This window comes from Oratosquilla oratoria, chromosome 27 (genome assembly GCF_046742065.1).
Source record: "Oratosquilla oratoria isolate Oo_2021 chromosome 27, ASM4674206v1, whole genome shotgun sequence".
NCBI lineage: Eukaryota > Metazoa > Arthropoda > Malacostraca > Stomatopoda > Squillidae > Oratosquilla > Oratosquilla oratoria.
This window is the reverse complement of record NC_134803.1, coordinates 5,553,398-5,568,397: the sequence shown is the minus strand read 5'-3', so window position 1 is coordinate 5,568,397 and position 15,000 is coordinate 5,553,398. Positions and strand designations below refer to the sequence as shown.

The following is a 15,000-nucleotide window of genomic DNA, read 5'->3' as shown; positions in this document are numbered from 1 at the left end:
TAAACTGCTACAAATAGTACACTGGCTACTTCTCGTAGTTCTAGCAGCGGCCAATATATTGCATCTTTGATCACTGTACCCCATCACACCCCAAGGAGCGTTACACATATTGCAAAACATCCTAGACGGGGCACACGCGTGGAAGCAACAGTGGCGCATTAAGACCAGCGCGTCTAAATGCAAAGCTGTATACTTCTGCTGCAAGCAAACCAACAGAACGATCACGAGCACTCCTCTTAAAATAAACAACACAAACGTCCCACTGAAAGACCAAGCCTGTGTACCGGGTAACACACTGGATGGTGGCCTTGTCTTGACCCTACATTTCCACAGACAGGAAGCGAGGGCTAAGGCTGTGTTGGGAAGGCTAAAACACTTCAAAACTGCAACACTGTCCACCAAATGTCGATTGTACCTAGCCCTAGTCAGACCTATTTTGTGCCAGTCCCCGGGATTGAGCCAGCTGACATGTCCCACTAACAACTACGACCATCAGAAGGTTCTGAATGCCACAGTCATGTTCATCACGGGGTCGCGAGGAAGCAACTTTAGAACCGCTGAGTCCGTACACCGAGATGCCAACACTCAACCAACACAAACACAAACTTCACATGAAACACCTAGAAAGAATGCACGCCAAACACAAACACCTGATACGACACATCACACCTAGGCCACACAGTACAGACTACTTACAAAGGATTACAAAGGCGGAGCATGCCGACAGGATACCTTTCGCTCCATAACTAGGTCGGATGCGAAAAAAAAAATAAACGAATAAACAAACAAATAAATAAATAATATAATACTATAAACAATAATAAATTAAATTAGTAAATAAGTGCATGGGTATAGTTAAATAATAAACGAACAGGTAGAAAGTAAATAATATTATACTGACATATAACTAATAATAAATGTGAATCAAGCAAATAATAAACAGACAAATGATAACAAAACAAATAAACAAATATCATAAAATAAATGACAGTCATTACAGCATCTTGCTTAGGCGTTTATCTAAATGATTCTTAAAGCTTCGAACTGAACTACATTGCATTGCCTCTGGAGGAACTTTGTTCCATTTAACTACACGGTTGGCAAAGTTGTTTCTACCCACTTCTAAATTAAATCTATTTCCCGACAGTTTGAGACCATTGATTCTTGTCTGATTCCTATTCAGTGTAAAAATGTTGTCACTTTTGAGGTTATCAATTCCCTTTAGAATCTTAAAGGCCTGTATCAAGTCACTTCTGAGCCTACGCTTTCTTAGGGAAAACAGATTCATATGTTTTAGTCGATTTTCGTATGATTTATTTTTGATATTTGGAATCAGTTTTGTGGCTCGCCGTTGTACATTTTCTAATCTGTCAACGTCTTTTATGAGATTCGGTGACCATGTGAAAACAGCATATTCCGAATGTGGATGAACTAAGTTGGATTAGTGATTGGTTGAATGATCGAAAACAGAGTTGTTTTAAATTAAAAAACTTCTAGATGGAATTTTTTTATAATTGGAGTTCCTCAGGGTTCCGCTCTTGGGTCACTTCTATTCATAGTATACATAAATGATATAGACCATGGACTAAAATCAACTGTTTCCAAATTTGCTGATGATACAAAACTGTGCGGAATGGCAAACCAATTAGATATTCAAGAAGATTTAGATAAATTACAGCAATGGTCTGAAAAGTGGCTAATGAAATTTAACACAAGTAAATGCAAGGTAATGCACATATGTAAAAATAACAGTAAGTACGATTACAAGTTATTTGGAAATTCGTTAACAAAAGTGAATAGTGAAAAAGATCTCGGCGTAATTCTCAGTAATGATCTCAAATCATCCAAGCAGTGTATTTCAGCCTCTGAGAGAGCAAATAAGATTATAGGTCTGATTGCGCGATCTTTTGAATTCAAAAGTCTATCACTCATTAACAAGCTATATAAATCGTTAGTTCGTCCACATTTGGAATGTGCTGTTTCTGTATGGTCACAGAATCTCATTACAGACATTGATAGACTGGAAAAAGTACAACGGCGAGCCACAAAACTGATTCCAAATATCAAAAATAAATCATACGAAAATCGACTAAAACATATGAATCTGTTTTCCCTGAAAAAGCGTAGACTCAGAGGTGACTTGATACAGGATTTTGCTCGGAGAGGCCTTTACCTCAAAGACATCACTTAAAAGATGAAGAGCTACCTTGAATGTCACGTCAGTTAACTTATTGCGACAATGATTAACCACGAGATCATTTGATCTGTCTTTTTCAAAATATGTAATCAGTTCTTCATAGTTTCTTATAATTGCGCAAAATGTCTGGAGAGCCACTGTACTTCACTGAGGGGTCTGAAGGCAATAAATTAATTTTCAGATGCCTTAACAATTTCTTTAAATTCAGCTTTTTTCACTGTGGAACGAGAAAAGATTGTATAAACTGTTCTCATTAATGCATCAATACATTTCATTAGCTTGATTTCCTTCCATGTACCAGAGATCCCTAGATCCTCACGGTGAGCCACATAGTGTTGCATCTCTGAGGCTCCATCAGAAGTCAACATCACCATTTTTCGGAGATGAAGTTTCTTTTCTTGATAAAAGATTTTTAATAGCTAACACAATTGAGGAGGCATCACAAGCCTACAAATGAATTATTCCACCAAAATATGTTTTATATTCATTACAATTTTTGGGCCTAAACTTGAAATAAACATTTGTCAACAGTTATATCAGTTCTTTCATCAATGGTTAAGGTGTGAAAAATTGCAGATTCAATTTGCCTAAGCATGTCATTTTCAACAATTAAATTTATTCTTTCCAGAAATTTAAACGCATAATTTTTGCTTCACCAGCTGTCTAGAAGTTCAACATACTTTTCCATATGTTCATTGATATGCTGAATTGAAAGTAACGAGTTCTGCATCTTAACAGCAAATAAGACAATGTCAATAAGAACTTTAGTTTCCTCTGGATTCGACCTTTTTTGCTCTCCGTCACCTGAACTTTCCAATAGCATAGCCAGTTCTCATGTAGTTGGCAATGAACAATTTTGTTCACTAAGTTCGTGTACACCATTTAGATGTATTTTACTTGACAAATGGCGCTTCAAAAAGTCCAGCATCCAAGTGGTCTCCAACTTCTTTCCATCAGAAAAATCAGAAATCTTTGCATCGCGACAATAAATACAAACAACTCCAGTTGAAGCACCGTAAGTAAATATTTCATGCAGCTAAATGATTATCAACCTAATGAGCTTCTGGCGTAGTGATCAGTTTTCATTATTTCATCTAGCCATTCTCTTTTAAAGTTGCTAGCATTTTTTTTTTTTTTTTTTTTTTGTGCTTCACACCCTTTGTTTTATTAAAATATGACTTGGGTAAAAAAAAAATTGAAATTTTGATAGTTAAAGAATGATTTTCAGTTATTTTGCAAATTTACAAATCTTCACTAATTAGCAAACAACTTGGCAATTCAGCAGCTAAACCAACACTAAACGCCGCACCTGGCTGGATTGTGAAATCGTTTATAAACATTTTCAAACTATTTCTACACTCCAACCAGTCGGCAAAGTCATTTCTTTGCAATGGAAGCACTAGAGTTAGAAAAAAAAGAGCAATTATTGGTTTAACGGATGGCAAGTTACCATATTTTTAGAGAATCTATAAGTTGATGTTTGGGTAGAACTTCTTTAATGAATGGATTTTAATATCATTTGAAAACCTTGTGTCCGCACATTTTTATATGCGCTACCTGTAAAACATATGTGCACGCACATGCGCACAGCTTAGAGAAAACGTTGCTTATGTATTCATGGACACCTCCAAGTACCTGGTTAAAGTAGATAACATCCGCACTAACACGACAAAATTCAAGAACCGACAGAATATATATATTTATATATATATATATATATATATATATATATGTATGTATATACATATAGATACATATGTATATATATATATATATATATATATGAGTAATTCGCTAGTGAACAGCGACATCAATCAGATCATTTTTATGACCGTTGCGCAGAGGATTCGAACCTACTGCTCTGGCGCCAAGAGGCTCCCAAGTCAGTGCCTTAGACCGCTCAGCTATCGATGGTTTAAAACTCTTCCAACTCGAAGCGCTACTGGCTTCCGAGATTAGGAAAGACCACTCTCTGCGGCCCAAATTCCTATTTTCACAGAAGAGCCAACCACACTCGTAGCAGGGGGTAAGGACCGGAACAAATCCCTTTCACGCTATCGTCATTGTAACCATATGAGTAATTCGCTAGTGAACAGTGACATCAAACCTCCGCGCAACGGTCATAAAAATTATCTGATATATATATATATATATATATCATAATATATATATATATATATATATATAATTATATTTATCATTATATATATATCATAATATATATATATATATATATATATATATATATGCGGAAAAACCACCAAGGTTTTTCCGCATATTTAGAATCACGAGTTTATGTGATTTCTCTTGTGTGTGTGTGTGTGTGTGTGTGTGTGTGTGTGTGTGTGTGTGTGTGTGTGTGTGTGTGTGTGTGTGTGTGTGTGTGTACACACACACACACATATATTTATGTATATATATATGTATATATATACATATATATATATACATATCATAATACACATATATATACATATGTATATATATATATATACAGTATATATATATATGTATATACTGTATATATACATATATACATATATATATATGTGTGTGTGTGTGTGTGTGTGTGTGTGTGTGTGTGTGTGTGTGTGTGTGTGTGTGTGTGTGTGTGTGTGTGTGTGTGTGTGTGTGTGTACATACATATTTTGCTCGAAACCACGAGGAAATCAAAGATCGGAATACTGAACGTTTTCGTCTATTGAAGACATTTTCAAAGTACATAGTATCACAACAAAGTACAGCTTAAATACAATAGTGTAGAGACAGGAGAGGTCACTCAACATAAATACATAAGGATCGTTTTACAAATAAACAAAAATAGAAATGATAAAAATAAAAATTAGTAACAAGAATAAATGAATAAAATAGATGACAATTGACACAGGTGATAAAAGGACACACAAGATTGCTAAGGCGGAGCTTTGGGACATTGTCCTATAATTTGATTGATGACAAAATTATTTAGTTTGAAAAGACCAGCGCAAAAATTGAGATTATCATTAAAAGTCACTCAACATAAATACAAAAGGATTGTTTTACAAATAAACAAAAACAAAAATGATAAAAATGAAAATTAACAAGAATAAATGAATAAAATAGATGACAATTGACACAGGTGATAATAGGTCACACAAGATTGCTAAGGTGGAGCTTTGGGACAAGTTTCAATACAATCAAAGAATTTCTTATCAAGAATTCGCCTGATAATTCGGCGGGTTATGTCTACATTATCCCTTGGAAGAGTTGCAATTCTTGTTACATTGGTCAGACTGGCAAGGAATTGAAATCTAGGTTGAACCAGCACAAGTATAGTGTCCGTACTGGCCAATCTTCAAATGGGATTTTTGCCCATATTAGAGACTACAACCATTGCATTGATTGGGACAATTCCCAAAAAAAATTTTCATGTAATTCTTAATTGGTAAGGAATATAATCGAATCGTGTCTCATTAAAAAAACTTTTAATGATAATCTTAATTTAAGCACTGGCCTTTTCAAACTAGATAATTTTGTCATCAATTAAATTGTAGGACAATGTCCCAAAGCTCCGCCTTAGCAATCTTATGTGACCTTTTATCACCTGTGTCAATTGTCATCTATTTTATTAATTTATTCTTGTTAATAATTTTCATTTTTATCATTTTTGTTTTTGTTTATTTGTAAAACAATTCTTATGTATTTATGTTGAGTGACTTTAAATGATAATTTCAATTTAAGCAATGGTCTTTTCAAACTGGATAATTTTGTCATCAATCAAATTATAGGACAATGTCCCAAAGCTCCGCCTTAGCAATCTTGTGTGTCCTTTTATCACCTGTGTCAATTGTCATCTATTTTATTCATTTATTCTTGTTACTAATTTTTATTTTTATCATTTCTATTTTTGTTTATTTGTAAAACGATCCTTATGTATTTATGTTGAGTGACCTCTCCTGTCTCTACACTATTGTATTTAAGCTGTACTTTGTTGTGATACTATGTACTTTGAAAATGTCTTCAATAGACGAAAACGTTCAGTATTCCGATCTTTTATTTCCTCGTGGCTTTAAGCAAAATATCTTTATTCACGAGTTTTATGTGATTGCTGTTGATATATATATATATATATATATATATATATATGCATGTTTATATATATATATATAGTATATATACTGTATGTATGTATATATATATACATATATATATACATTATATATATATATATATATATATATATATATATATATATATATATATTTACAAAGGATTACAAAAGCGGAGCATTCCGACAGGAGACCTTTTGGTCCATATCTAGGTTGGATGCGAAAAAATCGTAATAATAATAGTAAATGAATAAATAAAAACTAATAATGTAAATAACAAATAATAAGTAAAATTTGCTACCTATTTAGGCATTGTACCATACTTAATCATTGTTTTGTTCTTATAAATAATCATGGCAAAATGTGATTATGATCATAATCTAATCATAATCATGCACAAAAAGAAAAAAAAATAATAAAATGATCAAGAACAGCAAAACTCAAGTAATCATAATCAAATTATAATCAGAAAAATAAAAATAAAAAACAAGTAATCATAATTTAATCATAATCAAAAAAGTATTCCAGACCATAATCAAAATCAACTCCTAATAATTTTTCGTAATCATGCCCATGTCTCTCCATAAAGGAGGAGGAGGAGGAGGAGGGGAAGGAGGGAAGGAGGAGGAGGAGGAGGAGGAGGGAAGGAGGAGGAGGAGAGGAAGAAGAAGAAGAAGAAGAAGAAGAAGAAGAAGAAAATCCTTACCTTTTCCTAAAGCTTTCTCACATATCTGCTTTACCACAAAAATCTGATCTATGCAACCCCTATCTTTCTTAAATCCACACTGTTCCACACCAATTACTTCCTCTCCTAATCCACGTAATCAAAAACCTCCTATAGGCCTCCCCAATTACTCTTAAACTGATCCCTCTGGAACTACTATACTCACATTTGTCCCCTTTTCCCTTGTAAAGTGGAATTATATAGGCATGTTCTCTGGCACTCTATCCTCCCTTAGACACACATTAAATAGCCTCACCAGTCAATCCACTATTACTGTACCTCCCTTCTTTAGACTCCACATGACACCCATCTAATCCACGAGCCTTACAAATTTCCGAGCTACTTGCACCTCATCTTTTCTTGTTTTTCCTCAATTTTCCTCTCCCATCACCGGCATTTTCTTAACGCCTACCACATCTAATCCATGAGCCTTACAAATTTCCGAGCTACTTGCACCTCATCTTTTCTTGTTTCTCCTCAGTTTTCCTCTCCTATCACCGCCATTTTCTTAGCACCTACCACAGCTACCACCAATCCCTCCCTATCCTCCTCCACATTCAACAGCTCTCTAAAATACTCTGCCCTTCTTCCCCTTACCGTCTCCCCTTCTGTCAAGATATGTCCATTAGCACCTCGTACCTTTTCTTATCTACTTGACTCACCTCCCCTTCCTCTTGATTTCCTTCCAAAACATCTTTTTATTGGTTTCAAAAATTTCTATCATATTTCTCCCCCTATTTTACGTCTGCTCTCCTTTATACTATATTTTGCTTCTCTCATTTATAATTCTCATGTTTTTCTCTCATCCTACTTCATAACCAGTCCGTGAATGTTTGCTTCTTATCTTCTACTTTATTTTTCACTTATTCATTCCACCACTCACTACCCTTCCTTCTATTCCCTCCCGTCCTTCTTGTTCCACATACAATCTTTCCACACCGTGTCACTTCCTCCTTGAAACAACCCCATTCCTCTTCCACACCAACTTCCACTCTATCCTTCACCACCTCCCACATTTCTCCCAGCTTCTCCTTGTACTCCTGCTCATTTTTCTTCTTATCTAAACTTTTTGCTCTAAACATCTCCCTACCATTTGTACTTTTCCTCTTTCTCCATCTATTCTCTACACTCAACTTCCCTTCCACCAAATATATATATATATATATATATATATATATATATATATATATATATATATATATATATATGTATGTATATGTATATGTATATCTTGATGGCCTAGTTGGAATGTCACTGTCGCACTTGTCATGAGGATACCCGGTTCGAGTCCTGGGTAGTACCACATTCCAATTTCAAGCATGCTGGCCTTTGATGTCTTAGAATTAAAGTGTATTGTGGTTGTTAATATATATATATATATATATATATATATATATATATATATATATATATATATATATCAGTAAGAAGCGACAAATTTAAAGATAGGGTGTAAAACAGAAGTGAGGGAGGTAGGGAGTGATGAAGCGAAGAAGAGAGAGAGAGACGTCGTATAAGCGCTAATGATCTCCCCGGTGGGCCACGAGACTGACGAACTGCAAGAAGTGTAGACGTCGGGAACTATATGAAGGTTAAGAGGAGGCGTCCGAGGAGATGTTTGAGGAGGAAAAGGATTAGGGAGGAAGGGGGAGAAGAAATGTGAGGATGGTGGGAGGAGGAGGAGGTGGTGGGAAACAGGGTGTTGCCTCTCGGCATGTAAGGGAAGTCTCAGAAGGAGATGGGGGGTGGGAGGAATGGTGTCAAGGATAAGCTCCCAGTATCACGTATTAAGACGTCAACAACAACATTAAAACGAACAAGGTGAAGATGAAGAGGAAGACGACAAGGTAAAGATAAGAAGACAAGGAAGGCAATTATGTTAATGATGATGGTGATGATGATGAAGATAATGATAATGATGACGATGATGATGATGATGATGATGATGATGATGATGATGATGATGATGATGATGATGATGATGATGATGATGATGATGATGATGATGATGATGATGATGGTGGTGATGATGATGATGGTGATGATGATGATGATGATGATGATGATGATGATGATGATGATGATGATGATGATGATGATGATGATGATGATGATGATGATGATGATGATGATGATGATGATGATGATGGTGGTGGTGGTGGTGGTGGTGATGATGATGATGATGATGATGATGATGATGATGATGATGATGATGATGATGATGATGATGATGATGATGATGATGATGATGATGACGACGACGACGACGATGGTGATGATGATGATGATGATGATGATGATGATGATGATGATGATGATGATGATGATGATGATGATGATGATGATGATGATGATGATGATGATGATGATGATGATGATGATGATGACGACGACGAAAGTGTACCTGCATGTATTTCACATTTGTCAAAAACTGAGATAATTCAACCGATTTTTTTTTTTTCTTAAATTTGGTCAAATAGTTGAAACTTTTGTCTTGTTTGGGAAAAATAGATCATGTGAACCTCCTATGTTACTATGAGAAACCTAGTTTACCAGAGTATTTTTGTAATGACAATTTTTCATCACAGACACATTTCTAATAAGGGAAGCTTCACAAAAAATAATCAACTTTTCGTGGAACACAAAAAAGGGAGAGTGACAAGAGTGACAAAGGTAAAGATTCCTATTAGTGATATTGCAACTTTTAAGTTTATTATTAGAAATTGTACTTTCCTTTAGGTTGTCTAGAGAAAGGATGTAATGAAGTGGATCTACAACTGGTATGTCAGCTTCAAAAAGTGAATTATTTACCTTCACTGGGAAAGGTATCGGCCTTTTCAAATTAAATCTAAAATCAGAAGAGAAAGGAACTTCTGTTATCACTGAAGAAAAATTTAAGTATGCAGTTAGCAAAGGGTAATAGAACGCTACATTTACTTCATCAAAGGTTTAAAATTCCAATCCTTCTTAACTGATTTAATTATTGACGAGTTAAACACCATATGAGGACAGAGCCTTTATTTGTACGACGTACGTTTCGCTTATTACAGCTTTTTCAAGTACTTGAAAAAAGCTGTAATAAGCGAAACGTCGTACAAATAAAGGCTCCGTCCTCATATGGTGTTTAACTCGTCAATCTTGTCGGCAACTGCCACTTTCATGAAAAATTATTTAATTATCCTAAGTTGAGGTATTGGGAGAAGAGAGAATGTGACTTGACCAGAATTTGCTAACACTAAATCTTGCACAAAGGATTCCAACTAAGATCGCATCTCAGTTATTTTCAAGTGCATCGTATCAAATAGTAATAAAATAAGTTGGGAGTTCTGTTGTTCAAATTGTTTTATACTGAGTTTCTCTAAATTATCTGTAATCTCAGAGATCAAATTCTCAATGTTTTTTACACATGTTTCTAAATTATCAAATTCTGCTACTTTCTCATTCAATCTTTTCATAGAAATCCTTAAGTCAGCAAAGATGGCAAAATTGGAGGTTGCTAATCCAGCAAGAGCTCCTAAAGCTACAACAATCACAATTCTCTTTCATCTGCCATTTCTTTTGAAATTTGAATTCATAAGATCAATTTTACTTTCTCACTTACTTCCAAATTTCCTCTGAACTTTATTTTAAATAACCTACATAATTCTTCCAAGATTTTGATATTAAAATCAGTACCATTGTCTGACAATAAGATCTTAGGAGTAGAGAAATTACAGATTATCTGATCATAGATTACTGAAGTAGTTGTTTCAGCTCTCTTATTTGGTGTGGGTTGTAAAATACAAGATCTTTAAAATTAATCAATGACAACAAATACATATTTATATCCATTTTCAGACATAGGTAACTTCAGTGTACCTATGTGAACTCTTTCCCAAGGTTTCTGCGGGATGGGATATGAAAGCATAGGAGCAGGTTTAGGTGCATTTTATTTTATCTCAGATTAGTGTTCGAGTCCTACTGCGGTTTCAGGAGAAAAATAGTTGAATCAGCATTAATTGAGGAATGTCCCAACATTAATATAACTAAAGGGCAATGGACTCCTGACATTATTTCACGCGCGGCAGTGAGTAGGCTGGTACGGAGCTTACAACCCCCCTCACCTCCTCCTCACCCTCCTCCGCCACCCCATTTTACCCCACGCCTGAGTAATGCCATCTGTCCACATTCCCTCTCTTTTCTGTAGCTTATAAGTCCCCTCTGTCCTCTGTCTTATGTACTTTCCTAAAGAGGGCTACAGCTGATAGCCGAAATATAGGCATCTTCTTTATTCGAAGTTTATTTTCTCCGACTGTGGGTTTCCTGTGTGTCTTTACAAATGTGCTACTACATTTCTGTTTTGATATATGTGTGTGTGTGTGTGTGTGTGTGTGTGTGTGTGTGTGTGTGTGTGTGTGTGTGTGTGTGTGTGTGTGTGTGTGTGTGTGTGTGTGTGTGTGTGTGTGTGTGTGTGTGTGTGTGTGTGTGTGTGTGTGTGTGTGTGTGTGTGTGTGTGTGTGTGTGCGCGTCGGAAAATGCTCAAAATAATTTTTATAGAATTAAAGGATAGCAAATAAAACATAAAAAAGATATTCAAAGAGGTGACTACAAAATAATCAGACAAAAAAAAAAGGGAAAATATTCGAAGAAATATCTTAAGCAGACGCAAGCACAACTTTATACGTACTCGGAGGCAAGACAATGCAATCTTGCACAATATACCCATTGCTAAAACCTGTGCTCAAGGGAATAATGCCCTTACAATTTCAAATACAATTGTGTCACTTAAAGTAACAAATTTATCAACTAATACGAACTTGGAGAAGATCTGCCTCAAACAGTGTTGTATTGTAAGTCAATGGCTTATATAAAGCGTTTCCCAAACTCCTTGAATAAAGAGTATTTTTCCTGATTTATGTAAGGCGATATTGCCAAATTCATTTAATGTCTTTTTTGAACTTCTATTTCAGTATATCAAAAATATTATATTACATTTTATGTATTACAAAGAAATAGATCTTTCCAAGTAAAATTCTCAACTGAGTTAGGATATGAATTAGATAAGTCAATAATAGAAATACAAATTTTAATATAAAAGCAACCCCGAATAAAAGACCACAAGTTTTTTTTCTTCTGTTTAGGAACAGTTCGACAATAAGTTTGGAGATTAAGCATTCCAATTGTATATGTACCATCTCGCAATTGATGTATACAATTGTGTCTCCACCAGCGCTATCTCCTTTCAAATGCATCAAATACCGGTTCAAATGTCTGTCTATTAAAATAGATTTAAAGTTGTTTGTACAGTTTCAAAATGTCATAAGTATCGTATTGGTAACGGCAAATACACCAAACGTGCTACACTACGAACTACTACTGGCGTGTATGAGCACGAATTAAGAACCATACAAGTTCTCGAGTCTTTGTCGAGGGACGACGATGCCTAATATAAAATTGTCAGCCATCTCGGGCATGTTAATATACACCGGGTATATATACTGCACACTCTTCTAATATCACTATCAATTCTAGATCATGAACGACTAATTAACCCTTTGTTTCTTTTTTTCCCTCCCTATCAGCCACTGCGGTAACTGCAAGCGTGCTCACCCTGACTGTGATCAGCTTCACTCGACTAGCGGTGGTCATGTATCCACTGGAGGTCCGGGTTTCAACCCACCGGGCCTGCCGGGTCATCGCGCTCGTCTGGATTTTATCAGCTGTTCTGTCCAGCCCCTTCGCCATCTACAGAGAACTCTACAGTTTCCAGGTGAGAAAGTGTTTGCGGTCACAAAAGGCTGCAAAAAGGTAAAGGATGTATTTGTTATTCATGCGACTATTTGTTTAGACGTTTAGTACATTTGCATGTCGCCCATTTGTGCAAGCTAAATGCATGAAAAGTCTCTCCTTTATTTCATCCCCACTTCTATTTTCATTTATATATATGTATATGTATATGTATATGTATATGTATATATATATGTATATGTATATGTATATGTATATGTATATGTATATGTATATGTATATTCATATGTATATATATATATATATGTATATATATATATATATATATATATATATATATATACATATATATACAGGTGTGTCCCTCTAAAACTACAACACTCACACTTGTCCCCTTTTCCCTTATAAAGTGGAACTATACAGGCACTCCGGCAGTCCTCCGGAACCCTACCCTCTCTTAAACAAACATTAACCTCACCAGCCAGTCCACTATCACTGTACCCCCTTTTTTCAGACATTATGCTTGACATCCATCCAACCCAGGTGCATTACCTACTCTCATCATCTTAACAACTGCCTTCACTTAATCTTTCCATATTTCTCCTCCATTTTCCTCACTCATCACTGTCATTTTCTTAGGGCTTCCCACTGCAACTACCTTTCCTTCCCAATCCTCCTTCACATTTAGCAACTCCCTAAAATACTCTGCCCATCTTCCTCTTACTGCCTTCTATTCCATTATCATCTCTCCATCCGCACCTTTTACCTTTTCTTCTCTACTTGATTCACCTCTTCTTCCTCTCTTAATTTCTTTCCACTTTTATTATTACTTTCAAAAAATTCTGTCATTCTCTTGCCCCATTTCCCATCTGCTCTCCTCTTTGCCTCCTTTATCTTATGTTTTACTTCTCTTCTTTTTCTTTGTACCTCTCATATGATTCCCTCTTCCTATTCTGTAACCAATCTGTAAAAGCTCGCTTCTTCTCTTCTACAACCTTCTTTGCTTCCTCGTCCCGCCAATCACTACCCTTCCTTCTGTTTCCTCTCGTCCTCCTTGTTCCACACACCATCTTTGCACACCTTATGACTCACTCTTTGAACTATCCCCACTCCTCCTCCACTCCTAGTTCTGCTATATCCTTCATTCCTCTCTCAGCTTCTTCTTATACTCATTCTCCTTTTCTTCCTCATTTAAGCAATTCACTCTAAGCACCTCCCAACCTTCTGTCCTTTTCCTCTTTCTCCATCTATCCTCCACTCTCAACTTTACTTCCACCAAAAAGTTATCTAATATTCCCCCACTCTCTCCCCTTACAACATGTACATTCTTAATTCTTCCTATTATACTCCTGGTTACCACTATATTGTCAATTAACGCTCTGTCTACCACCCTTCCATCCACAACCCTCTCCCATGTGTACTTGTGCTTGACTTTCTTCCTAACATTGTATTTGCTATCATCAACTCTCTTTTTAGACACATCTCCACCTTCAACTCTCCACTACGATTTTTTCCTTGACCTCCACACTTCCCAACCACTCCGTCTATTGGTTAATTTTCTATTACAACTACACTGACATTTCTCCTTAATCCCTCTATGCACTCAATTACATCCATCCAACTCTTCACACTGCCAGGCTCATATACACTTCACCTTCATTCATATTAACCTTGAAAAACCTCCTTCCATTCCACTACACGCTTACCTATCTAGTATAGCCACCCCTTCTCTCCCTCGTCCTCTCTTCACTCCTGAGAACCCCCCAACTACAATCCCAAATTCGCACTCGCCCCTCCCTCTCAACTTAGTTTCACTCAAAGCTAACACATCCATTTTTATTTCTCACAAACATACTGCCTATTTCTTCCCTTTTACTCTCATCTGTACCACATTCACACACATTAAAAGACCCAAACCTTAGGGTAATTTTGAAAACTCCTAGACCCTCTTCTCCCTTTACTTTTTTGTAGGAATGTCCCCTTTGAGGCTATAGGGAGAAGGATGCCTAGTCCTATCCCCGTCCCGTTTTTTTTTTTTTTTTTTTTTTTGTCGCCTCGTACGACTCAAGTGGGAAGGCTTGGTGACAGCATTCTTATACCACACCACAGGATTAGGCGAAAAAAAGGAAATGAATGTTCATACAACAACAACAACAACAGCAGCAACAATGACAATAATAATAATAATAATAATAATAATAATAAAAATAATAATAATAATAATAATAATAATAATAATAATAATAATAATAATGATAATAATA

The 15,000-nt window shown here is 35.7% G+C and overlaps 1 protein-coding gene across 4 annotated transcripts in view; it reads left to right on the top strand.

Annotated features, from left to right (window-relative positions):
- LOC143039872 (QRFP-like peptide receptor) overlaps window positions 1-15,000 on the top strand; it is a 310,196-nt gene that overhangs the window by 187,410 nt on the left and 107,786 nt on the right. For all 4 annotated transcript variants that reach the window (XM_076210169.1, XM_076210171.1, XM_076210170.1 and 1 more), the window contains exon 5: window positions 12,571-12,758. In XM_076210169.1, coding sequence (XP_076066284.1) covers window positions 12,571-12,758 — 188 coding nt within the window. The remainder of the gene's footprint in view (window positions 1-12,570; window positions 12,759-15,000) is intronic.